Raw genomic sequence first — 25,368 nt, 5'->3', positions numbered from 1 at the left:
AGAGACCAAGCAAATTATTAGCACTACGAATCAAGCAGATGGAATCTAGAGCAAACATACACGCTATAAAGAATGAAGACACTTTATGCACCCAACCTGAAGATATAAATCAGACATTTAAGACCTATTATGAGCAACTATATAGTTCAAATTCTCCAGGTTACCAGCAACATACATCTTTTCTTCAACAGTTTCATCTTCCTAAAATTGATGAACATCATCAGGAGATGTTAAACTGTCCCATGTCACTTGAAGAATTGAAGCTGGCCCTGGACTCTATGCCAAAGAAAAAATCTCCAGGTATTGACGGAAATCCCCCTGAATTAATCTCTGCCATTTGGGATATAGTATCACCACTTGTATTAAACTCGTTTAATTTTGCAATTGAAAATGGAGCCCTACATAGGGACCAAAACACAGCTCTGATAACTCTTTTACTTAAAAAAGGCAAAGATCCTTTAGAATGTGCTAGCTACCAACCTATCAGTCTAATCACCGCTGATGCTAAACTTTTCGCCAAAACTTTAGCTCTTAGACTGAATAAATGCATAGACAGGATCGTTCACTTTGATCAGTCCGGTTTTCTCAAAGGCCGGTTGGCGTCTGATAAAATCAGGCGACTATTACACATCATTCACAGATCCAATTCTCATCAGGCCTCCTCCGCAGTCATTACACTGGACGCGGAGAAGGCCTTTGATAGAATTTAATGGAGCTTTCTTTGGGCGGTCCTTGAACATGTAGGAATCGGACAAGGGTTTATTAAAATGGTTAAAACACTCAACAATAGCTGCTCAGCTCGTGTTCTTACAGGATCCTTAATGTCTCTATCCTTTGCTCTTGGTCGGGGTACTCGCCAGGGCTGTCCATTATCCCCTTTGCTCTTTACCTTATCAGTGGAGCCTTTGGCTCAAGCAGTGCGTCAGTCATCAACTATACAACCCACTATCTGTGTAAATACCTCACACAAAATCTCTCTTTATGCGGACGATATCTTGCTCTATGTTTCCAATATTTCGGAGTCTGTTCCTGAATGTTTAAAGCTTTTTAATATATTTGGTACTCTCTCGGGTTACAAAATTATTTGGACTAAATCGGCATTAATGCCCCTTAATGACGCAGCGAGACAGGAATCCAGTAGCCTACCTCCCCTGATCCCTATAGTTAAACAGTTTACATATTTAGGCATCACTATATCCCCTCCAATTCATCTTATCCCAAAATCTAATTATCAAACTCTCCTGAATAAGATCAAGGAAGATTTAGATAGGTGGTCCCCCTTATGTTTAGCTCTTCATGGAAGAATATCTACTATTAAAATGAATGTTCTTCCCAGGGTAAATTTTCTGTTCTCTATGTTACCATTAGCACCACCTGAATATTTTTTCAAAGAACTCAACACTGCTATATCTAGATTTATCTGGACCAAGAAGAAACCCAGAATCCGACTTAAGACGATGCAGCGTAAGAAACTTGATGGAGGTCTTTCATTCCCTGATTTTAAGATATATAATTTAGCCTTCCAAACAAGAACAATCCAAACCTGGTTTAATCCTGAATCTCGGGTTCCATGGCGAGATTTAGAAGCAAATATTACCCATCCAGTTCGCCTACAAGATCTTCCCTTTTCAGGTGTTTCTAAATGTACTAAGAAAAATTATGGACCAATCGTTGAGTACTCCCTTGAGGTATGGAAAAAGGTTGAGAAAAGTATGGGAGGCCCCTTCTTATATACCAAAATAACACCATTGTGGCACAATACCTGTCTGCGTACCGGTAACAAACCTTTTGTCTTTAAAGCCTGGTCTGATTCCGGTATTCATACCTTGAATGACATTTTCTGTGAAAAAGGCATCAAGTCATTTCAGGAATTAAGATCGGAGTTTTCTTTACCTGGATTTTCTTTTTTTCTATATTTAAGACTGAGGTCAGCCCTGAAAGCCTATGGTGTTCCTTGGAACACTAGCATATTACCACATCCATTGTGGAAGTGGCTGGACCCTAATACTCCCTCTAAAGGCTTAGTTTCTAAGATCTATAATTCAATTCTTTTATTGCAATACACTTATATTCCAGCTGTGCACTCCTGGGAAAGGGATGGTTTAGTTAAGCCTGACTGGGATGTGGTATGGGCTAGATGTTTCACTGCATCTAAGAACCTGGCTCACCAGATGATTCATTATAAATGTATTAATAGGGCTTATATTACTCCTAGTGTATTGTATAAGATGAAGGTTAGAGCTGATCCATACTGTCATCTATGCAACACATCTACAGTAGGTTCCTATTTGCATATGTTTTGGGAATGCCCCACGGTGGTTCCTTTTTGGACTTTTGTAAGTAAGGTGCTTTCGTATATTCTGCACAAGACCCCTTGCTATTTCTTCTTTTAGATGACTCCGCTCTCCAGTTGAATGCTCAACAAAAAAGGACCTTATTGGCAGCAAGCACTGCTGCCAAAAAGACTATTTTAAAGCTATGGATAGAACCATCCATACCCACAACTTTCATTTTCCTATCTTATTTTAGAGACATTGTATTGCTGGAAGGTACCACTGCCAAGGTCAACGGCGCAAAAGACAAGACTATTCAAAGCTGGGCAAAAATCGCGGATAATTTGTCAGATAAACTGAGATTTTGACATACTACATTTCCCTCTCTCCCCTTTTCCTTTCCCCTCCGTATTCTACATATCTCTTTTAAGTTTTTTTTTTAGTTTTTTTTATTTATTTATTTATTTATTTTATTTTTATATGTGGACAGTTTTCATGGCATCTGTCTGTATATAGTTCATGTGAACTCAGATATGCTCCTGATGTGGTAAATAAAAAGTAAAAATTTTGATCACAAAAAAAAAAATTCTCTAAGATTATTTTTCACGTCGGCACTAATTATGTTCGACTTCGCCAGTCGAGGTTAAAGAGGTGTGTGAACTCGCAAGTACGATGTCAGGCACTGTGATTTGCTCTGGCCCTTTCCTGTTCGAAGGAGTGATGAGATAGTTAGCAGATTGTCATCACTCAATGGCTGGTTGTCTAAGTGGTGTCCGCAAAATAATATAGAATTTATAGACAATTGGAAAAGTTTTTGGGGCAGACCTGACCTGTTGAAAAGAGATGGTATTCATCCCTCCTGGGATGGTGCTGCTCTTCTCTCTAGTAATATGGCACATAGTCTTAGAGCTTAAACATGACAATCTGGGGCTCAGGTCAGGAAGCAGACAAACTGGCTAAACCGGCCGTCTGCTAGCTGTCTTACGTCACCATGGTCAGATAAATCCCATCACATAGAAACTCTTTCACCTAGATATCATCACATAGAGACTGTGTCTGTTCCCCAAATTAGGAAATACAAAACACTTCCAAACCCATCTAAGGGTAAAAATTGAATTGATGTTCAACAAATAAAAAACAGAAATAATACAAATGAACAAATGATAAAGCTTGGGTTGCTGAATATTCGATCCCTTACTTCAAAAGCACTTATTGTTAATGATATGATTATAGACTATAACCTAGATGTGCTGTGTTTGACAGAAACCTGGCTAAAACCAAACAATTACATTATTTTAAATGAGTGCACCCCGCAAGATTACTGTTATAAACATGAACCTCGTCTGAAAGGCAAAGGGGGAGGTGTTGCTGTAATTTATAGTAATATTTTCAAAATTATAAAGAAGTCTAGTTTCAAATATAATTCTTTTGAAGTGTTGGTGCTTAATGTAACAATATATAGTGCAAATGATAAATCACGTGTAAGATTTGTGCTGGCTACTGTATACAGGCCACCAGGGTACCATACAGACTTTATCAAAGAATTTGCTGACTTTCTATCAGAGTTAGTACTGGCTGCAGATAAAGTCCTAATTGTTGGCGATTTTAATATACATGTAGATAATGAAAAAGAAGCATTGGGATTGGCATTTAAAGACATTCTTAACCCTATTGGAGTTAGATAACACGTGTCAGGACCTACTCATTGTCTTAATCATACTCTAGATCTAATATTATCACATGGAATCAATGTTGATGCCGTTGAAATTCTGCAGCAGAGCGACGACATCTCAGATCATTATCTAGTCTTGTGTAAACTTCATTTAGCCAAGGCTGTAAAGCCGACTGGGTGTTACAAATATGTTAGACCTATCACTTCTGCCACTAAAAAATTGCTTTATTAATAATCTTCCTGATCAGTTTCATCATCTCAGCATCCCAGATAGCTTAGAAGAATTCGATATTGTGACAGAAACTTTTAACTCTCTCTTTTCCAGTACTTTAGACACAGTTGCTCAATTGCGCTTAAAGAAGATCAAAGAAAATAGTCCAACGCCGTGGTACAACAAGCACACTCAGGCCCTTAAGAGAACAGCCAGGAAAATGGAGCGAAACAGGAAGAAAACAAACAAAAACAAAAAGAGGTTTTTTCGCATTTCATGGAAGGAGAGCATGATTGCATACAGAGAGGCCTTAAAAACTGCTAGATCTGCTCATTTTTCAACGCCGGTTTCCAGGTCCTAATAGAAGAAAATAAACAAAACCCAAGGTACTTATTCGAAACAGTTGCAAAAAATAAAGTTTCAAGCCCAGAAGTTTGCAAGCAGCACAACAGTAATGACTTTACTGATCTTCTTCACTTATAAGATTTTCATCTCAAGATGGCAGCATGTGTCTCTGTTTGTGCATGACTGAGTGATTGATACTCGTTTGTTCATTGGAATATTGCAAACTGATCACTGTGTGAGCTTTCAAACAATACTACTACTCTAATAAAGAATCGTATTTGTCATACTCGATGGTTGTTTATGACGAAAACTCGTATAGTTTAAGTCAGGACTGACATCCCCAGTGAACTGGCTCTCTAGTCCTAGCAGTGCTTTCTGAAACCGCACGGTATCCGTATAATCCCTGTCTGGAAAAGATCTGTTTCATGCTGACTGATCGGTGCCTGGAGCCTGTTTACCTGCTGGAGCTTGAGTGCAGACGTGTCGCTGATTTTTGATGTGCCTGATCTCTTCATGATCAAGGAAAGTGCTTTTTTCCTCGTTCTTACTGCTGGTTTGGGATATAGTCTGATGTTTTAGAGGTGGTTGGTCTTGATTTTAACTCTTTTACCTGCAGCATTGCTATACTCGCCAGGCTTCCTGTTTTTGAGTGACGACACATTACATCATCGGTCGTCGTGGTGAAACGGAAAACCCGTACTGGATTTCTTCTGTCACTGACCTGGATGCCGTTATATACTTGGGCCTATTTCTTGGCTGTCGGGCCCCATGTTATATTTTGTCTTTCCACGTCTGGATGGTGCGAAGGGCATGGAGAATAAGAAGTGGTTGCTCCTTGCCTCTTTATGTTTTTATTTTTCTTTGTCCTTATTTATTACTGGGGGCACCTACCACTGGAATGGCTACTCCGGTCCAGTGCTCCCAATACAGTGTGATTCACACAAGGGCACGTGTGCATTTGGTTGTTCAGTTAATGTCGCATCATTCCTTCTGCCCCTTTTCTTCCCCTCTGACACTGTTGACTTGGTTTGCCTGTCCAGTATCATGACATTATGTGAAAATTTTACCACTTTCTCCTGTGTGCTCCAAGATTCCAATTTTGGACAGAAAAGCAATGAACCGTATAAAAAATCAACTAAGCACAAATATTTAATTGTTCTGTTGCTGTTAATGTCAGGGAATGTACGGCCCAACCCAGGCCCAGACACCCCTATAAGTTTTAACACCCCGGCTGATTTTAAAGAAAGATCTGGTCTTGGTTTCTTTCATTTGAATGTTCGCAGTCTTGTTCCTAAAATGGACATGTTGCGTATCTGGGCTCAACCCACGGATGCTGATGTATTTGTCTTATCTGAAACTTGGTTAAGAAAATCTGTTTTAGATGGGGAAATCAATATTAGTGGTTACAATGTTTTTAGGACTGACCGCCTTAATAGAGGTGGGGGTGTAGCAATTTACATCAAAAATCAATATCAAGTTAATGTACTACTGTCAAAATCATTAGTTAAACAATTTGATTTTTTAGCTTTGGAGCTCGAAGTATCTAAATCACTTAGTATAACGGTTATTGGTTGTTATAGGACACCCTCGGCTATTAGTGATGCTCTGCCCTCCTTAATGAAACTTCTTTCTGATTTTAACTCTAAGGAACTAGTAGTTTTTGGAGACCTAAATTGGAACTGGTTACAACCAGTATCTGATGATTTCAGAGCTTACTGTGATTTATTAAATCTTTTTCAGATTGTTGACAGTCCCACACGGCCAAACCTTAAAAACCCGGAAAAATCATCGCTAATAGATGTAATCCTAACTAACGTTCCTCATAAATATTCAACTGCTTCCATTTTTGCAAACGACATCAGTGACCACTGTGTCATAGCAACAGTTAGAAATACTAAAATGCCTAAAACTAAATCACGCATTATTGTTAAGCGAAATATGAAGCACTTCTCAGAACAAGACTTCCTTTATGATTTATCTTACTATGACTGGGAAAAAATTTATATTAGTACAGATGTTGAAAGTGCCTGGAATCTCTTTTATGAAGGGTTTACCAATATAATTAATAAGTATGCCCCACTAAAGAAGTATAGAGTCAAAGGTCGAAACAATGCTTGGTTTTCACCTGATTTAGCAAAAATCCTTCATGAGCGCAATGTGGCATGGGCAAAAGCCAGGAAATCTAATCTGAACTCTGACTGGCTGGTCTTCAGACAACTGCGCAATACATGTACTCTCAAAATTAGAAAAGCTAAATCTGATCCTTTTCTTTCTCAAACCACTCATAATCTAAATAATCCTTCAAAATTTTGGAAAATTATAAAATCTTTATCAGAAAACAGTAAAGGCCAGGAGCTTCCCTCAAGCATTGTCATGGACTCTCTAAAAGTTACAGACAAGTCCAAAATGCTGGATTGTTTTAATGACCATTTCATAGCCTCAGGATTTTTATTTGAGTCACTCAGTCCTCAACAGGAGTGTTCCTCTACAGTTGAGACTGTTAGTCTTGACCCTTCTAGTCTGTCTTTTAGTTTCAGTCCCATTAAAGTCTCAGACGTAAATAAAGCCCTCAAGCAATTGGACACAACTAAATCTGCTGGCCCTGACAAACTGGATCCCTACTTTTTAAAGCTAGCAGGAAATGTTATTGCCGAGCCCTTAACTACTATTTTTAATCTGTGTTTGAATACAAATGTCATTCCTCTCATCTGGAAATCAGCCTTAGTGGTTCCCCTGCTAAAAGGTGGTGACCCTACCATCTTAAATAACTACAGACCAATCTCTAAACTGTCTGTCCTGGTCAAGATTCTAGAATCCCTTGTCAGTGATCAGTTAAAGAACTTTTTTTACAGTCATAGTGTGTTGTCTGACTTCCAATCTGGTTTTAGAAAAGGGCATAGTACAACATCGGCAGCTCTTAAGGTTTTAAATGACTTTGTTGAATCCATGGATAATAAGCAGCATTGTGCAGCCCTTTTTATTGACCTTTCAAAGGCATTTGATACAGTGGACCACATAGTGCTTAAACAGAGACTGTATAGGGCTGGGCTTTGTGAGAAAACTGTTGGCTGGTTTGTTAATTACCTTACAGACAGAACTCAGTGTGTGCAGGCAGAGGGTTGTACTTCTCGCTATCTCCAAATAACAAAAGGCGTGCCCCAGGGGTCAGTCTTGGGGCCACTACTATTCATTCTTTATATAAATAACATTGATCATAACATGTCTGATGTAAAATTTCATTTTTATGCTGATGACACTATATTGTATTGCTCTGCACCCACCGCAGACCGGGCCCTCTCCCAGTTACAACTTGCTTTTAACACGCTTCAACAGAATCTTTATGATTTAAAACTTGTTTTAAACGCAGATAAAACTAAAGTCATGCTTTTTTCAAATTCAAAATCGAAGTCAAATCTCCCGTCAATCCTTACTTCCAAGGGTATGAAAATTTAATGTGTTTCTAAGTACAGGTATCTTGGTATTTTAATTGATGAATCTCTTTCTTTTAGTCTTCATATTCAGCAGCTAGCAAAAAGATTAAAACTTAAATTAGGATTTTACTTCAGAATCAAATCCTGCCTTTCGTTTAAATCTAGAAAGAGGCTGGTTGCTGCCACGTTTATGTCTGTACTTGACTATGGTGATGTTTTATATATGCATGCATCATCTCAAAGTTTACATGCACTGGACACTGTATACCATGGATCTCTGAGGTTCATCACTGGTATGAAAGCCCTCACTCACCATTGTGAACTGTATGAACGTGTTGGATGGTCCTCACTATCAACCCGGAGACTTCAACACTGGCTTATCTTCATCTACAAGGGTATTTTAGGTCTCCTTCCATCCTACCTTTTGACCTATATCAGTATAAATAGTACCGGGACTTATAATCTTCGTTCCCAGAATCTTTTCCTGCTATCTGTCCCAAAGGTCAGAACTGAGCTAGGAAAAAAGGCTTTTAAGTTTGCGGCTCCCTCTGCTTGGAACAATTTACAGAAATCCTTGAAACTTACTGATCTCGTCTCATTGGTTGCTTTTAAGAGGTTGTTGATTGACATGGAGGCAGCCACATCTGGCTGCAGATGTTTTACCTAACGTGTTTTTATGATTCTGGTTGACTTTGAAAGATTTGCTGTGTCAGTTGTTTTATGTTTCTAGTGTTTTTGCATATTTTATGTTTGTATGTACTGTATATGTGGTTTAGTACTGCTGCCTGTCTTGGCCAGGACACTCTTGAAAAAGAGATTTTTAATCTCAATGAGTTTTTTCCTGGTTAAATAAAGGTTTAAATAAAAATAAATAAATAAGATTGATAATATCAGGGAGAAAATTATAACTATGCAACCGTCTACTACAGTATCGCATCAGACAGTGCAGTGTAGTCTCCCTGAGGAAAAATTAGATTCATTCATTGCTATAGGAGAGGAAGAATTTTCTAAACTTGTTAAATCATCTAAATCGACAACATGTATGTTAGACCCTATACCAACTAAACTATTGAAAGAGATGCTTCCAGAGGTCATAGATCCTCTTCTCAATATCATTAATTCAACTTTGTCACTAGGATACATACCGAAAACTTTTAAGCTGGCTATGATAAACCACTTGTTAAAAAAATGCAACTTGATCCTACAGAATTAGTCAATTACAGGCCGATCTCGAATCTACCTTTTCTGTCAAACATAATAGAAAAGACAGTATCCTCACAACTATGTTCCTTTTTAGAAAGAAATGGTATCTACGAGGATTTTCAGTCAGGATTTAGACCGTATCATAGTACTGAGACAGCTCTCATTAGAGTCACAAATGATTTGCTCTTATTAACAGATCGTGGTTGTATCTCGCTATTGGTGTTACTCGATCTTATTGCTGTATTTGATACTATTGACCACAACATTCTTTTAAATAGACTCAAAAATTATGTTGGCATTAGTGGAATTGCATTAGGATGGTTTAAATCATCCTTATCTGACCGTTATCAGTTTGTAGCAGTAAATGAAGAGATGTAAGTAAGTAAGTAAGTAAAACTTTATTTATATAGCACTTTTCACAGACAAGAAGGGTCACAAAGTTCTTCACAATAAAAACAAAAATAATAAAACATATAATAACCACAACACACATAACAACAAAACCATATGGCTAGTTAAACGCTTGTCTAAAAAGATGTGTCTTAAGGTGTTTACTAAAAGTTTCTACAGAGTCCAAGGCTCTCAAGGCTAATGGAAGAGAGTTCCAGAGCCTTGGAGCCACCACACAGAAAGCATGTCTTATCGATCAAAAGTTCAGTATGGCGTACCACAAGGCTCAGTACTAGGACCGTTGCTGTTCACTCTGTACATGCTGCCCTTAGGAGATATAATTATGAAGCATGACATTAGTTTTCACTGTTATGCTGATGATACTCAGCTGTATATTTCTTCACGCCTTGACGAAACTTACCAATTCACCAAATTAACGGAATGCATAGCTGATATAGAAAATTGGATGACTAGTAATTTCCTACTACTTAATTCTGAAAAAACAGAGATTCTAATTATTGGACAAATAATAATAATAATAATAATAATAATAAGTAATAACCTAGAATACTGTCTAACACTTGATGGCTGCTCTGTCAAGTCTTCTTCGTCAGTTGGGAACCTGGGTGTGCTCTTTGATAGCAATCTTTCATTTGAAAGGTCACGTGAATAGTATCTGGAAAACCGCATTTTTCCATCTAAAAAATATATCTAAATTATGTCATATGCTCTCAATGACAAATGCAGAACAACTAGTTCATGCATTCATGACATCAAGGCTAGATTATTGTACTGCTCTTATGGGTGGTTGCCCTGCACGCTTAATAAACAAACTACAGCTGGTCCAAAACGCAGCCGCTAGAGTTCTTACCAGAACCAGGAAGTATGACCATATTAGCCCGGTTCTGTCAACACTGCATTGGCTCCCTATTAAACATCTTATAAATTTTAAAATATTGCTGATTACTTAAAAAGCACTAAATGGTTTAGCTCCCCAGTACTTGAGAGAGCTCTTAACGCATTATACTCCTTCACGTCTATTGCGATCTCAAAGTTCTGGCCAGTTGATAATACCTAGAATATCTAAATCAACTGCTGGCGGTAGATCCTTTTCCTATTTAGCACCAAAACTTTGGAACAATCTTCCTAACATTGTCCGGGAAGCAGACACAGTCTGTCCGTTCAAATCTAGACTAAAAACACATCTTATTGGCTTAACATACACATAACACATTATAGACCTCTATTCCCATGAATCCTGATGTACTTTGTACATCAAAAGAAGGATGGCGTCTATGATAATATTAGTCTCTCTGTTTATCCCAAGGTTTACCAGAGTCCGCCGGATCCAGGTGGTATCCGGACCTGATGAAGGACCTGCGCCTGGACATGACGACAACGCAGTCCTGAATTGTCACTAGTCTCTCCCTAGTTAAGGCCTCCTTCCCTTTACCTCTGTAATAATAAAACGTTGTCAGGATAATCAGATTCACGTGGCTACGCGGAAGCGATAAAAAATTCTCAGAGCCACCAGGCACTGTTTTATGCAAATGAGCGGCCGGATCGCATTAAAGAATTTTCTGTTAGAACGGTGTCGTGTTAGCGGCCCCTAAGTTAATAACTAATGATCGTTGCGACGGAAGTGAATAAATCAAAACTAACTTTAGCTGGACAATAACTTTATTCTAGAGTTGAGCCCAAGCCTCTGTTACTAATGCTAAAACGTCACTTTAGTACTAGTAAAAAAGGACTTTCACTGAAGTCCAAATATCAATCACTAACGGACCATTTCTCAATACCAATTACGACCTACTATAAAATAATATTTATTGAACAATAATATTTAAATTAACAAAAATAGCCATTATTAAAGACATAGGAAATAAACGCAAGCAAACTATTCAGTCAGATGTACAAAAGCAGAACTATAGTACATGATTTAAGTTAAATATAGCCTAAATATAAAGTTATGAAACTTTATTTTCCCCTTAACCCAAAGATTGCCCGTTTGATATACCCTAAATGAATTATATCTCATGTTTAATGATGTAGCTGTTCTCTGCGGGCACATGAGCGCTGAGCATCTGCGATAGCGTCTAAACTAATTGTAAAATAGGCAATATGTTTATATATGAGTCACATATTTGAGGTCTAAATACCTACTTTCTCGCCTAAGAAACTCTCAAAACTAAATTTCGTGACACAACATTTTTTTTTTTTAAATGGTGGATTTGCTGACTATCGCAATATGCTTTATGTTCTCCCGAGCAACTTTGTCAGCTTCCAAAATGTTATGCATTGAAACTTTGCGTTTAGCGGGAAAACAAAACATTTTGCAAGCAAATAAAAAGTTTCTAGGGGGAACATAAAACATTTTGTATTCAAATTAGGCTTGGGCGGTATCCAAATTTTGATACCGTCAAACCTCCTCCCTATTTTACCGGGGTATACGGTATTACCGTGACTAATTAAAAATTATGACATAAGGCTCAGACAGCGTCACCAAACTGTTGGCTTGTGTCTACACCGTTCAGACACTGAATACCAGATCGGGCATAAAAAACACACAAAAAAAATCAAGGCCAACCCGTGCACGTTGTGTCTGATCCCTGTTGACGGCATTAAATGTAATATGAGCCTTAGCCCTATTTAGACTCGACTATTTTTAATACGTGGGCCGTTATAATATGTTGGCGCCAAATAATTGTTTAACCCAGGTGCTGAGGGGGTGGTAGATATAAATACCATTTATAAATGAGCAAAAATGGGACAATTAATAATATTTAATTATTTTAATTATGACAATTGTATTCATTTTATTAATTCATTTAAATTAAATTAACAAGCAACAAGTGCATTTGTAAATCCGGTGACACGCGTCCATTGATTTTTATTAATACAACTTTTCTGTCAGTGCTGCAAAGATTAAGTTGACGATCGCCATCTCCTAGTGGACGCGCATATATAGAGAGAAATGCAAATCATGGATTACATAATCAGAAGGTATAGGCTAGCCTTTTTCTTTTCGTTTTGAATTGTTTCGTTTAAAGAAATTGACGATTGATATCTCCGTGGTTAACGCGCGTATAGAGAGAAATGCACATCCTGGATTAATCAGAGAGTACTATGCTGCCTATATTTCTTTTCCTTTTGAATTGTTTCGTTTAAAGAAATTGACGAATAGCCATCTCCATAGTGAACGATAGAGAGAAATGCACATCATGGATTAAATAATCAGAGAGTAGGCTAGCCGATTTCTTTTCGTTTTGAATAGTTTCGTTTAATTTGATGATCGCCATTTCCGTATGAACGCGCATAGAGAGAAATACACATCATGGATTAAATAATCAGCGAGTGGCCTATTTCTTTTCGTTTTGAATTGTTTCGTTTAATGAAATTTCAAGCTCTATTTAGATATCTGTCATGTCTGTGAGACATACACTGAGTTTCGGTTAATTTATGATGAGATTTCAATGCAAGTGACCGCGGCGCGCCAGCGCACGATCATGTCATGATTATGTTGTCTGCTATATTTGATTCTTATTTATTATTGGTTGATAAAAAAAAATATTATTAAAATTAGGATACAATTTATACAAAACGAAATTCACTTTAAAGAAAGGCCTTTTACAAAATGAAACTTAATTAAGTGGTCAATGTCTGACTCCCGATGCATCCCATCTTACTCGTGCTGTTCAATTTTCATTATCAACGTAAAAAAAAATAACATTATAATATTTTAACAAATATTAACGAATGCGCTTATTTAATGAACTCGGGGCAAAATGCATCCTCGCCGCACTGAGTGGGTGGTTGTTTCGGAGATGCGACATTAGGTTAGAGGTGTTTCCATCTCTCGCGGTCACCTTTTTTATTGCAACATTTACAAATTGCCTCGTCAGTATTTACCGCCTCTCCCTTCTCCCTCTCCTCCACACTGTCACTTGATGACAACTACATAAGCATTTTTAGGCATTGAATGAATTATATTTATTTATTATATATAAGTGCCGGTAATGACGGTATTGAAACTGATACCGTTGCTATTTTAAGACCCCGCGGTATACGATATTACCGAAATACCGCCCAACCCTAATTCAAATGTAAAGTTTCTCATGGGAAAGGAAAGGTTTTTGTAAGGGAGATGTAAGGGTGGCATCAGGCAGTGGTTCAGGCTTTAGGATTGTCAAATGACTAAAGAAATTTCTCGTCTATTACCAACCACCACTACATATGACGGAAATAAGCGTAGAATAGCAAAACACTGGTGTAAACGGCCTCCGAAACATTTTGAGCTTGTCCACTTTTGACCACTTCCAGATGTAGTCGAAAATGCATTAATCCGGATTGCTTTCGTAGTGTGAACGCTCAATTGGTCGAATGTGTTCAAACAGCCACCAAAAACGTTTAAACATTATGAGAAGTGCCCTAGCCAGACGGGATTTTAACTTTGACGGCTAAAGACCCAAGTTTTGTTTGAAGATGAAAAACTTTGTGTTTGACGATGTGGATTTGCAGCTTTAAGAGCAGAAACAAAAGCTGTATTCTGTTAATCTCCAGTCGCGTTCACATGCAAGTTGTGTGAGCTTATTTCGTCCATTAGATTAAAGAATTGAGAAAGCCCATCATTTGCCGGCCCACAGTCCCTCTCCTCGAAGAAATCAGGACAGAAGTGGTTGAATGTAGACAAAAGAGACAGATTAAAACACAAGGTGTAAATGGGAATGTGTCTCCCTCGTCTACTTCTGGTAATAAGATGCGTTTAGGTTGATTCAATCAGGTGTAAACAGAGCTTTACAATCTTCTTTTATCCCTTTCTTGATCTTGTGACAAACAAAATGTGAGACATTTAAATTGACCAATCAGCAGATTACAGCTTTCCCACACCGTACTAAAGGACCTTTATCACTATCAGCACTTCTGTGCCTTTACTGACCTTTACAACCCTAAAGAATTTTTTCCATCACCATGTCCCTTTAGGGGCTCTGAATAAATCACATTTTTGTAGTGAGAACTATTAAATATTTGATAAATTATGCAACTACCTAAAATATTAACATTTTAAAAATATTCAATAATGCTGTAATTTTAACACTCCCTGTTTTACACAAAGTCTATTTATTTTATAATGTTGGTGTTTTTGCAAGATAATAACAACATTTTGGAATGCCCTAAACTGTATTAAGACATGTCCATAATTTCGGTAATATGGTTGCAGTAAAACTATATACTAAATAAAACAGCTCAGATAATACTTTTAAATTTCAGATAACAAACCCCCTTGTTTTAAAAAAATTGCACTCGGTTGATATTATTTGCTGCTTTAATTATAATTCACAACTAGATTTTTCTTACTATAACAGATCTAAATCTGATGAACTGCTTTATAACCTTAATGTTCTTCAGTCTCACTAATAAAGAATCAGGAATAAACACCAACCTCTTTGTTCTTCAGTGTGTTTCATTCTGCAGTGTTCTGGATCTGTCATGTTCTCACTGTCCTTCAATAAACTCTGTGTTTGCAGATTTCAGCTCTTCCTGATGGTTTGATGCTCGTCTTCACTTGTAGCTGATGGGAATATTCCAGCATTTATTGGTGAATTGCAGTGGGAGGAGCTTCACTGAAGGAGGAGGAGCTTCACTGAAGGAAGAGGAGCTTCACTGAAGGAGGAGGGGCTTCATGGAAGGAGGAGCTTCACTGAAGGAGGAGAATTTCACTGAAGGAGGAGGGGCTTCACTGAAGGAGGAGGAGCTTCACTGAAGGAGGAGGAGCTTCACTGAAGGTGTGAATTGCTGTGAGGTTGGAGAAGCAAATCAGTTGCATAAAGATACTAGGATTTTTGGCTTTTTGTTTGGAAATATTTAGTACATGTTGATTTTGCTTACATAAAAAAACTATTCTTTGAAGTATACACAATGAGTTGTATATAAAATAAAAACATTTTACGCATTTCACGAGCCATCATAAACTGAAGGAGTTAAACTTGATCTGTTTTATAATCCAGCTGATGTGGGCGTTGGTATGTTTGCATGGCTTGCCTCAGATCATTTGCGTTTGAATAGCACGCACTCTCCATGGGCGTGGCACATTAACACGTAATCAGCTTCAATGAGCTGAAAAGAAAAAGACTGACATCTCTCTCTTTTCATACAGATTACATAAACTGAGAATATTTGTTTTTTATATAAATTACTTCATTTAAAAGAAGAGAGTTCAAGATTCATAAAGAAAAAATCTCTCGTGTCGGTGTGACAAGTATTCGCGAAGTTAGTTAATTTTCGGACGCGTTTCAGAATGGACTTCACTGACAGAGAGAAGGCAAAACTCGCATCATGTTTATTTTTCTTTATTTGACAAAAAGCACTATACTTTGTTTTTATTGTGAGTAGAGGTGGGCGATATATCGTTTAGACGATAATATCCAAATTGTTGTCTGAACGATGTGCAAAATTGGGATATCGAATATTTCATAATTTGTACAATCCGACCCCCCAAACATGAAAAGAGCTGAAGAAAGTTAAAGAGAAAACAAATAACGCACACTATAACCTTCTAAACAATTATATGTAGCAATTTTAATACTGTAGGGGTTTGTTTGACTGTATTTTATTTTATTTTGTGTACAAAATCACGATCGTTCCTCAATTGCACGAGAGTAAGCTGCTACTAATTTGCAATATACAACTACGAAGTTCTTACCTGTGTGTTATGACGTTTCTTAGGTTGAAGCAACAATCCAAAAGGGTAAAACTGATGTACGATTAATAAAATAACTGCTACAAAAGGCAAAATATGCGTTGTTTGCGGAGAAATGAAGTCTGAAGTTAAAAAGTGTTTCTTGTCTGTGGCGTCCTCAAGTGGCGAGCTTCGTGATTGCATCATTAGAAATTTGCGTTGTATAATGACTTGAGTCCAAAAGATGGAATACATTTTCCCAAGAGATCGATTCGGTACGCATTACAAACCGAACCATTACGGTGGATGGACCATTTTTCCTGCTGACCAAGATCCGCGCTGGAGCGAACACCACAACGTTGCGCAACATCAAATGGCAAATGTAATGAAAGCGGAACGAAACTCATTTTTTTGTGCTTCACGGACCGTTTATCAGTTCGGACGAATGTCAGTGCAGCGCGAGCCGATCTTGATTAAGCGGCACCGTTACTACATAAGAGATCCTGTAAACAAAGCATTTGAATTCGCCACTGAAGTAATAACATCGCTGCGAGATCTAGTGAGAAGCGTTACAATTTCTCCGTTATTAACGGATCAAACAGCGCTGACGTGGAAACCAGGAGAAACATCGTTTCGATGAATGAACTGGTTATAGGTTTTAAGTCCACAGATCATTCACCATGGATTTACTGTAGTAACACTAACTTGTAACCATGGAAGTTTGGCAGAAATATTAAAATGCTTTCAAGTACGTCACACAATCTTTTTCCAGCACTTCAAAACTCAAATGTTAAATGTTATTTTTAATGTGATGACCAAAACATTATTTGTTCATCCTTCAAAGATTACCCCCATTTCTAAAGCTTAAAGTTTCAAGATGTAGGAAAACTCACACTTATTTAAAAATATTTTTTATTTTAATAAAAAGAAAATATCTATGGCATTTCTTTATTTTTGCTGTATCGAAAACGTACCGAACCGTGACACCGCTGTATCGTATCAAACCGAACCGTGAATTTTGTGAACCGTTACACCCCTATTAAAAATATTAAAGAACAATAAAGACTTTATTGAATAATATTTTATTATTTTAAAAAGTTTAGGAGTCTTTAAATCAATAATGTCTCATATCTTTATGTACTAGTAATTCTATACAATAATAGGTCAAATGCAGCAAGTCAAAAGACCAACTGGACCTTCTTTGCCAGTTTGCACACATTTCTTTGAAGGATTGCAAAAATATCGTCTGAATATCGATATCGAGATATTGAAAAAAAATATCGAGATATTCATTGTTGTCAATATCTCCCACCCCTAATTGTGAGTATAGCCAACACAAAAAAATAGACACTTAACAGGATCGAATGATGTATAACACTAATATGTAAGATCGAAATCATCAGAGTATTTTGAGTCTCTTTTGCACTAATAAGAAAAAAAGCGAGACGAAGCGTTTGGTGCTGCAGCCAAACAACTAGCGATGGGTCGTTCGCGAGCGAGCCGGCTAGGTGAACGACGGGAGCTGGCTCGCGTATCTGAAGAGCCGACTCTATTTTAAAAATAGGCCTATAGAAATTAAATCATTATGTACAGGGAACTACACTGCGACCAAAATGGTCGCATATGCGACCTTTTGAAATGCCATTGCGACCCTAATTTTTAATGGGTCGCAAATGTATCACTGATTATTTTTGTACCTATGTTTTTAGGCAATATGCTATGCTTTACTATGAGCATTTATTAAAACAGAAATGTGTATTTTAAGAATACGTTTTATAACGTGCTCTGAGCATTCAACACATCAAGTTGGCTTCAGCCCGCGACCGTTACTTAGATTAAAACGTACCATTGTATCAGTGCTGCGCGAGCTCTCTCTCTCAGAAACACGGACGCGCGCACACAGAGAGAGAGAAGATAATTGTAAAATGAAAATTGGCTATAGTTTAAATTTTGTTCTTGCTTGTTTTTTTTCTGTCAAAATGTCAGAAAGCATTTTGTATTATCCATCCGTGTTTTTAAAATTCGTTAAATGACGGCCGTTTTACTGCTAACACAGCCCTCATTATAGGCCTATGTCGGATTCATTTAACTTATACTTGATATTATTTTTATAATAAGTGATTTGTTATGCTATTATTGGACTTCTTTCTATTCATTGTCAACTGTTTTCTATAAATATGTTTGTATTGGCTAACATTTATTCAGCTAATGCGTGTCCTGTTTAAGATGTGCAATGTTCAAACGCAAAGACAGCACGTCACAAATAGAAGCCGTTTTCCCTGGATATTGGAATAATAAATACAACACTTTTTTTTCAGCATTTTTTTTTTTTACTCTTTTCTAGGGGTTTCTTAATTTTAGACAAGTTGACCAGCACACATTATATGCAATGCAATATAATGCATGCGTGTCCTATGTGTGACATATTTTGCACACAGGTAAAGGTGCCCAATATCAGTCATTTCTAAAGTAAAAAAAAGAAAAGAAAAGTGTTTTTAAAAATATCTCTTTATTTGATTATCAGTAAATTTGTTTTCTATACAGAGATATCGACCATAACAGCAATATTAATATCGGTTATCGGTATCGGCCACAATTTTCACATTGTGCATCACTACTTACGAGTTCACGAGTCTGCCCATCTGTGCAAACCATAGCATGTTGAAATCCATTTTGCTCTTTATTGTGTACAGTATTTTCTATTGAAGTAAATCTATCCCAACCAATGTTAAAGAAAACAAAAACAAGGCGGCATGTGGTTTAAAACATGGCAAGTAAAATAAAAAGCACATCTGTATGCAATACAGTTTCATTATTGTTCATTATTATCCAGAGCGGCTTACTATAAATAATTTGTGCGACCAAATCATATTTTGCGCTAGTAACTGAAAAAGTTAGTAGTGCAAGTGCCACCAGTGGAAAAGGTTAGTGTAGTTCCCTGATGTAATAATTAATGAATTTTATTTTATTTAAAATAATTGACTAATTCAAAGAACAAAAAACATATTATATAGGCCTAAAGGGGCGATCAGCCTCACATTCTGTTCCTGTCAATCATACACGAGGTGTCAACCAATTATACGCCATGAGGGAGGGGCCGAGCCATCACACACACACACACACACACACACACACACACACACACACACACAAAACATAACTAGTGAGATAGTTCATGCTGGTTATAACATGCCAATAAAGAAGAGAGAAAAAGAGGGAGCAGTTTAATCCTTTCAGTTATTTATTTTTCTTTAATATGGGTTCTATTATGTTGTTCAGATTCAGATTGTATTTGAATGTTGTTTCTATACATTAAAAAGTTGTAATTTAAATGCAAATTTTTAAAAGTATTCATTCAGTATGCAATTTTAAAGAAATTGTGAGACATTGTGAGTATGATTTCATTTAATAATGTAATTAGAATTGTTTTCACACCTATCACAATCAAAACATTTTTTAAAGAGCCGTTTGTGAGTCAAACGAGCCGGCTCTTTTCAGTGAACTGAGTCAAACGAGCCGGCTCTTTTCAGTGAGCTGAGTCAAACGAGCCGGCTCTTTTCAGTGAGCTGAGTCAAACGAGCCGGCTCTTTTCAGTGAGCTGAGTCAAACGAGCCGGCTCTTTTCAGTGAGCTGAGTCAAACGAACCGGCTCTTTTCAGTGAGCTGAGTCAAACGAGCCGGCTCTTTTCAGTGAGCTGAGTCAAACGAGCAGGCTCACGAAAAAGAGCCGGAATGCCCATCACTACAAACAACATCTCTTGCAACACAACTTTAGATATATAACTTTGTTTTTCTTACAGTTTCAGAGTAAAATGTGCTTTGTGTGACCGGTCTTCATTTAGCTCTGCGTTGTGTTGGTAGATGAACGAGACCGGGCAACAGAAATTACTCAGGCCAGATTTTATTCTGCATGAATAAAAGGAAAGATTCAGAACAAGCTCGAGTCTGTGGCTCTCACAATTCAGCCTGTCAGTGAAAGGCATTTTAGCCAACAGAGCTTGCACACTCATTCTCTCCGAAAATACATGTTATAACTCATCACACCATTCAAACAAACTTCATGCATGTTTGAATAAGATTAATGTGCATTTTAGAACAAAATTACATGTTGTATTACAATAAAGAAAACTCATATCAAACTTTTTAGACGGAGCATCTATTCAACTCACCTCTCTTCAGTCGCATTTACCGCGAACTGAAGGAGAGCAACCGGAACCGGAACACGAGTCTTAAAGGAACCGCGCACCGTATTTAACAATACTACAAAATGACCGTATAACCATAGAAATATGACATCTCAATTATTAAAAATCAAAATTAGAAGACTAAATGAAACAATACCAATTCATATGAAAGAATTCGAAAGAATAATGAAAGAAATCTAACAAATGATAATAAAGGGAGAGATTTTGAGTGAAATTAATAAATACATATAACACCCGTTACATTTGCAAAATAGATATTTTTTATATAAAAATTGAAAATGGTATTTTTGTGCATTTTTCATAAGAATACATGTAAAAATGTATCACTTTTTAAACTTTTTTCACTTCAGCCAAGTGTCTTTTTTAAAAACACCAAACTTTAGTCTGCGCTTTAAAGCATTCAAGATCTATAACAGTTTAAGCTGGAAATTTTATTTTCAGGTCTATGCTCCAAAAATGAATAAATGGATTATAACTACTGCATAAATGTAATTTAGTACCAGAAAATCCCCTAACAATACAAAATATTAAATAAAAAAAATTATCAAAATATAAAATATACTACATTGATTTCAGTGATACAAAATATATATTTTTTAATTATTTTTGACCAATAACAGAACAGTACTAGAGGGCTAATTATTTTTATATTAATATTAAAGCATTAGCGGCTCAAATCCAATGTTTTTATATATCGAGAAATTTTAGATACTTTAAAATGTTATAATACTAGTTGTTTCCATCCATCCACTTATTTCCATTTATGAATAAAGCATCATTTCCATCCAGATTCCTGAAATCTGATCTGATGAACTGCTCCAGCCTCATAAATACAGAATCAAGCGTACACCAACCTCTTTGTTCTTCAGTATCTTAATGTTTTATTCTGCAGGATTCTGGATCTCTCGGCTTCTGTCAGCACAAAGACAATACTAAGTCTAGGTTTTGATAGGATTTCCATAAAAAATAAATATGCTATAATATTTATTTTGATAATTTATTCATAATAATGAAAACATGATTTCATTTAATTGACTACGTGTCAATTTAAGGAAAATACATCCTTGTTGACATTTCTGTAAAGTATACGGTAACCCTTTAACAAATTAGTTTTTTTTTCCCTCAGAGAACTAACAAGCTGTGATCAATAAATTACTTTACCGAGGTAGATGTAATAACGCTTTTTCATGCTACCTGTCGATCCGTTCATGCACGCACTACCGTAAAGATGCGCGGCCACGATGTGTCACATTTTTTTACATTTATTAAAATAACACCAAACATAACGAGTTTTGAATGGGAGACGGTGTACAAATAGTGTTAGTTAAGTTTTTTTAAGCATAAACAGGGAAGACTGATACTAGATTTAATTGCAGATCTAGCGCATTCCAACGATGCAAATGAATTAGGAAAATATATATTTACTTTTACCAAAGCCCTCTACGGAAAGCCTGGCCACTCCCTATTAAAGGTGCAGTGTGTGATTTTTAGCGACATCTAGTGGTTCGGCTGTGAGTTGCACTAATGGCTCAGCCCACTGCTCACCCCTCCCTTTCGAAGAAGCTACGGTGGCTAAAACTGGACAAACATATCGTCGTCTGAGACAGCAGAGAATAGCCAGAGTAAGCCAAGAGTGTGTAACATTGTCACTGTTTCTGTACCACAGTCCATTATAAACCACATCATGGATAAAGTTTACAAAGCCATAGTCAGGTGAGGATCAAGGGTTAATATATAATATAATAATAGTAATCAGCTGATTTCCCCCCACATAGCAAACCCATAATACAGTGAGGGAGAAGAACCACATGAAACTATATGCAACTATATTTTTTTTCTAAGAGGGTAGTAAAAGTTTAGCTGGCTAAATATGAGCTGGTACTGTGTCTGAGCTGGTTAAAGCGTAAAGCCTTGTTTAAACTCGACGCGTCCGCATGAGCCCAAAGGTGAGCGCGGCAAAAAAGGCATGATTGTAACAGCGCGCGCCTCCGCATCCCCTAGACACCATTTACTACACACAATAGGCTTTTTTCTCTGATTTTGAAAACTCTTCGCGATCGACTTAAAATGCTTCCAAGATCGACTTGTCGACCGCGATCGACGGGTTGGTGATTCCTGTAACGTTACTGTTTTACGGTCAATGACAAGAGTACTAATCAGCTGTCTCACGAACGTAACCAGCACATTTATCCCCACATAGCAAAGCCATAACTGTGCGTTCACACCGGAGGCGAATAGCGCGTCAAATTCGCGCCTGCCGCGTCTAGTTTGACGCTTGGCTGCTTTGTGTTAATTCGCGTGTCAAGAGTGAAACTGACGCGCGTAAAAACAAAAGTTTGAAGCGAAATTTACGCACGTCACGCGCGTCAGAATCGAAACCCGTTGGCGGCCATCTTTTTTATGTTGATCGAGCATTCATCGGAGAGTCACCGCTCTGTATTTGCTCTGGAGAGCAGAACGGCGGCGTAGGGGTAATCGTCACCGCAGTGGCGGAACTAGAGTTTTATACATGGGGTGGCCAGAGGGTGGCCACTGCTACTTTCGGGGGTACACAGTACACACACACAGTGGAAAAGCTTGTGGAAGGAATTGGGTCACTCTGTTTGTGTCTATAAGTGTTGAACATCCAACATATTTGCAGAAAACAAAGCTGAACCACCAAGTAGATAAGATACCGCATGTGTCTCTTATGAACTGATGCATTTATTTACAAAAAAACTCACATTTACATTTTTTTTATTTTATTTTATCTTTTATTAGATATAGCAGGCATCAAGCAGACATGGCCTTGAAAAAGTTAAACAATTTTATTGCCCATCAATATAAAATCTTATCCTGGGAAGATTAAATACAACATAATTCTTTCTTTATAATAATTTATAATAATTCTAATTCTAATTATTTAATTTATAATTATTTTTTTGTGTTCATTTTTGGGTGAACTATCCTTTTAATCTGGCAAAATCATCTCAACTTAAATTCCTGAATTGGGTATGTGATTGACTGCTTGTGTCTGGTAGATGCTCTGACCTGTTGCTGGTTCTGAAGTCTGACCACACTGACTCTGACTAGCCAGTGGTGATGCAAGGGCTGGGGGTCTGTTTGCACCTGATCTGCCTGTTAGTCCAGTCATTTTAAACCAAAATCGGGGTCAACCTTGAACAAATTGCAACAAGCAAACTCAACTGATTTTGTATCCTCAATATGTCCTGAATAAGGAAAAAAAAAGTCCCAAAGAATCCCATTAGGGAAAGTTTAAGAAAAAAAACAAATATAGCCTTTTTCTTACGAGAATAGGGTAAAAAGTTTAACCTTTAGATATCACCATGAAAATTACTGAGTTGATTACTTACATCAAGACAAACAAAAAATGTATTCCAAGTTTTTTTTTAATTGTTTGTTAAGATGGACAAACGGTGCATAATCTAATTACTTATGTGGTAATTTGCATAAATACCACAACAGATCTAAACATTGGGTCTAGCCAGGTGAAAATGTCTTGTTGAATCTTGTTGACATATAACAGTAAAATACTTAATGTTAAGGTCTGAATGGAACCCATTTAGGCTACCCATGAACATTAATACATAGAGGCAGGAAGAAGTACTTTAGAAACCAGCCTTTTTTAATTATTAAGAGATGGGGTTTGGGGCTGGGTCTGTGCGACTGTTTCTGGGGGACGAGTCTAAGGGAAGAACAGGAGACAAGGGTAAGGAGAATGCAGAAGACAAAAGGTAAGTAAAATAAAAAGTGAATCCCCAGAAACAGATTTCGAAACTTTCCCCTAATGGGATTCTTAGGGACTTTGTTTCCTTACTCAGGACATAATGAGGATACAAAATTATTTGAGTTTGCTTCTGTTGCAATTTGTTCAACCTTTTTTTCATAAAATGACTGGACTATGTTTGTGCTTATTTTAAAATAACTCTGATATCTCTCCCTTTCTTTTCATGTTTAATTGACCCTGTTCAAAAATATGACAAATTTAAAATATGATTCCAATCATATTCATATTCTAATAATCATCCAATTACCAACATTTAACTCTTTCTCGCCAGTATAAAAAATAAATGTGGTTTTGGTAATTTTCACAATTTCATGGCACCCCAGAATATTTTGTTGTATGAATATCTGAACATACCTAAAGAAAGAACAAACCCTGTGCTTTTAAAACAAAAACAAAAAAATAATGTTATTCTAGCTTCGTGCGTCTTTTTTTTAATGAACACTTGAATGTTGGCAAGTTTCATAAAAAGCAACATGAGCAAAAAGCTGAGAAAATCGCATTTTTCTCAAAGACTACATCTAGATAAGATTCATAATGATGATCAAAACACAGTAGATCGAGTCCATCAACAACCTACACCCAGGGCCGGATTCAGCCAGCCCCACTAGGGGGTGCAGGTAGAATATCAGGGGGGGCAAGTCATTTAACGGAACATTTAAATTTTACAAATATAGTGATTTGATTTATATTGTGATATATATCGATATGGCCAGAAATGAAAAAATATATTGTGAAATGAAAAAATCCTATATCGCACAGCTCTAATCTATCAGCTCAAAGCTATCAGCTATCAGTATTTGATTTGTCTGATAGGTTTTATGTTGGATGCCCTTCCTGACACTACCCTCTGCATTTACCCGGGCTTGGGACCGGCACAAATAGGACACTGCCTTGTGCCCTGTTGAGGCTGCATTTATCTTCTTTTTTTTTTTTTTTTTTTTATCTGTCTGTCTGTCTTGTCTGTCCTTTCGTTTTTAATTTCAATCTTGGTTTGTTTGTTTTTTTTGTGTGTTTTTTTTTTCATTTCTTTAGCTCTGTACACCGCATGGCTTATATCAGTCATTATAGCATCAGTCGTCTGCTTTTCTGTGCAAAAGTCCTAACAAATGCGTCCATATCTAGACCTGTTGTTATGGCCTTCTCGTGAGCCAGAATAACTAAATTTCTTTTTCTCTC

At 37.0% G+C, this 25,368-nt stretch overlaps 1 protein-coding gene across 2 annotated transcripts in view; it reads right to left on the bottom strand.

Moving 5' to 3' along the window:
- LOC143735712 (uncharacterized) overlaps window positions 1-25,368 on the bottom strand; it is a 237,035-nt gene that overhangs the window by 56,119 nt on the left and 155,548 nt on the right. Inside the window, exons 1-3 of one of the 2 annotated variants that reach the window (XM_077225893.1) lie at window positions 20,370-20,403; window positions 19,999-20,106; window positions 14,966-15,318 (exon numbers count right to left, since the gene is read on the bottom strand). The exons of the other annotated variant lie outside the window; for it this stretch is intronic. Coding sequence (XP_077082008.1) covers window positions 14,966-15,014 — 49 coding nt within the window. The 5' untranslated portion in view covers window positions 15,015-15,318; window positions 19,999-20,106; window positions 20,370-20,403. Of the gene's footprint in view, window positions 1-14,965; window positions 15,319-19,998; window positions 20,107-20,369; window positions 20,404-25,368 lie in introns of those variants that run through there. 2 annotated transcript variants of the gene reach the window in all.

The sequence above is a fragment of the Siphateles boraxobius genome, unplaced genomic scaffold, assembly GCF_051911475.1.
Source record: "Siphateles boraxobius isolate OS27281-9 unplaced genomic scaffold, OSU_SipBor_1 13, whole genome shotgun sequence".
Taxonomy (NCBI): Eukaryota; Metazoa; Chordata; class Actinopteri; order Cypriniformes; family Leuciscidae; genus Siphateles; species Siphateles boraxobius.
Note: the sequence above shows the minus strand (reverse complement) of the source record. Positions and strands in the feature narration are given on the sequence as shown.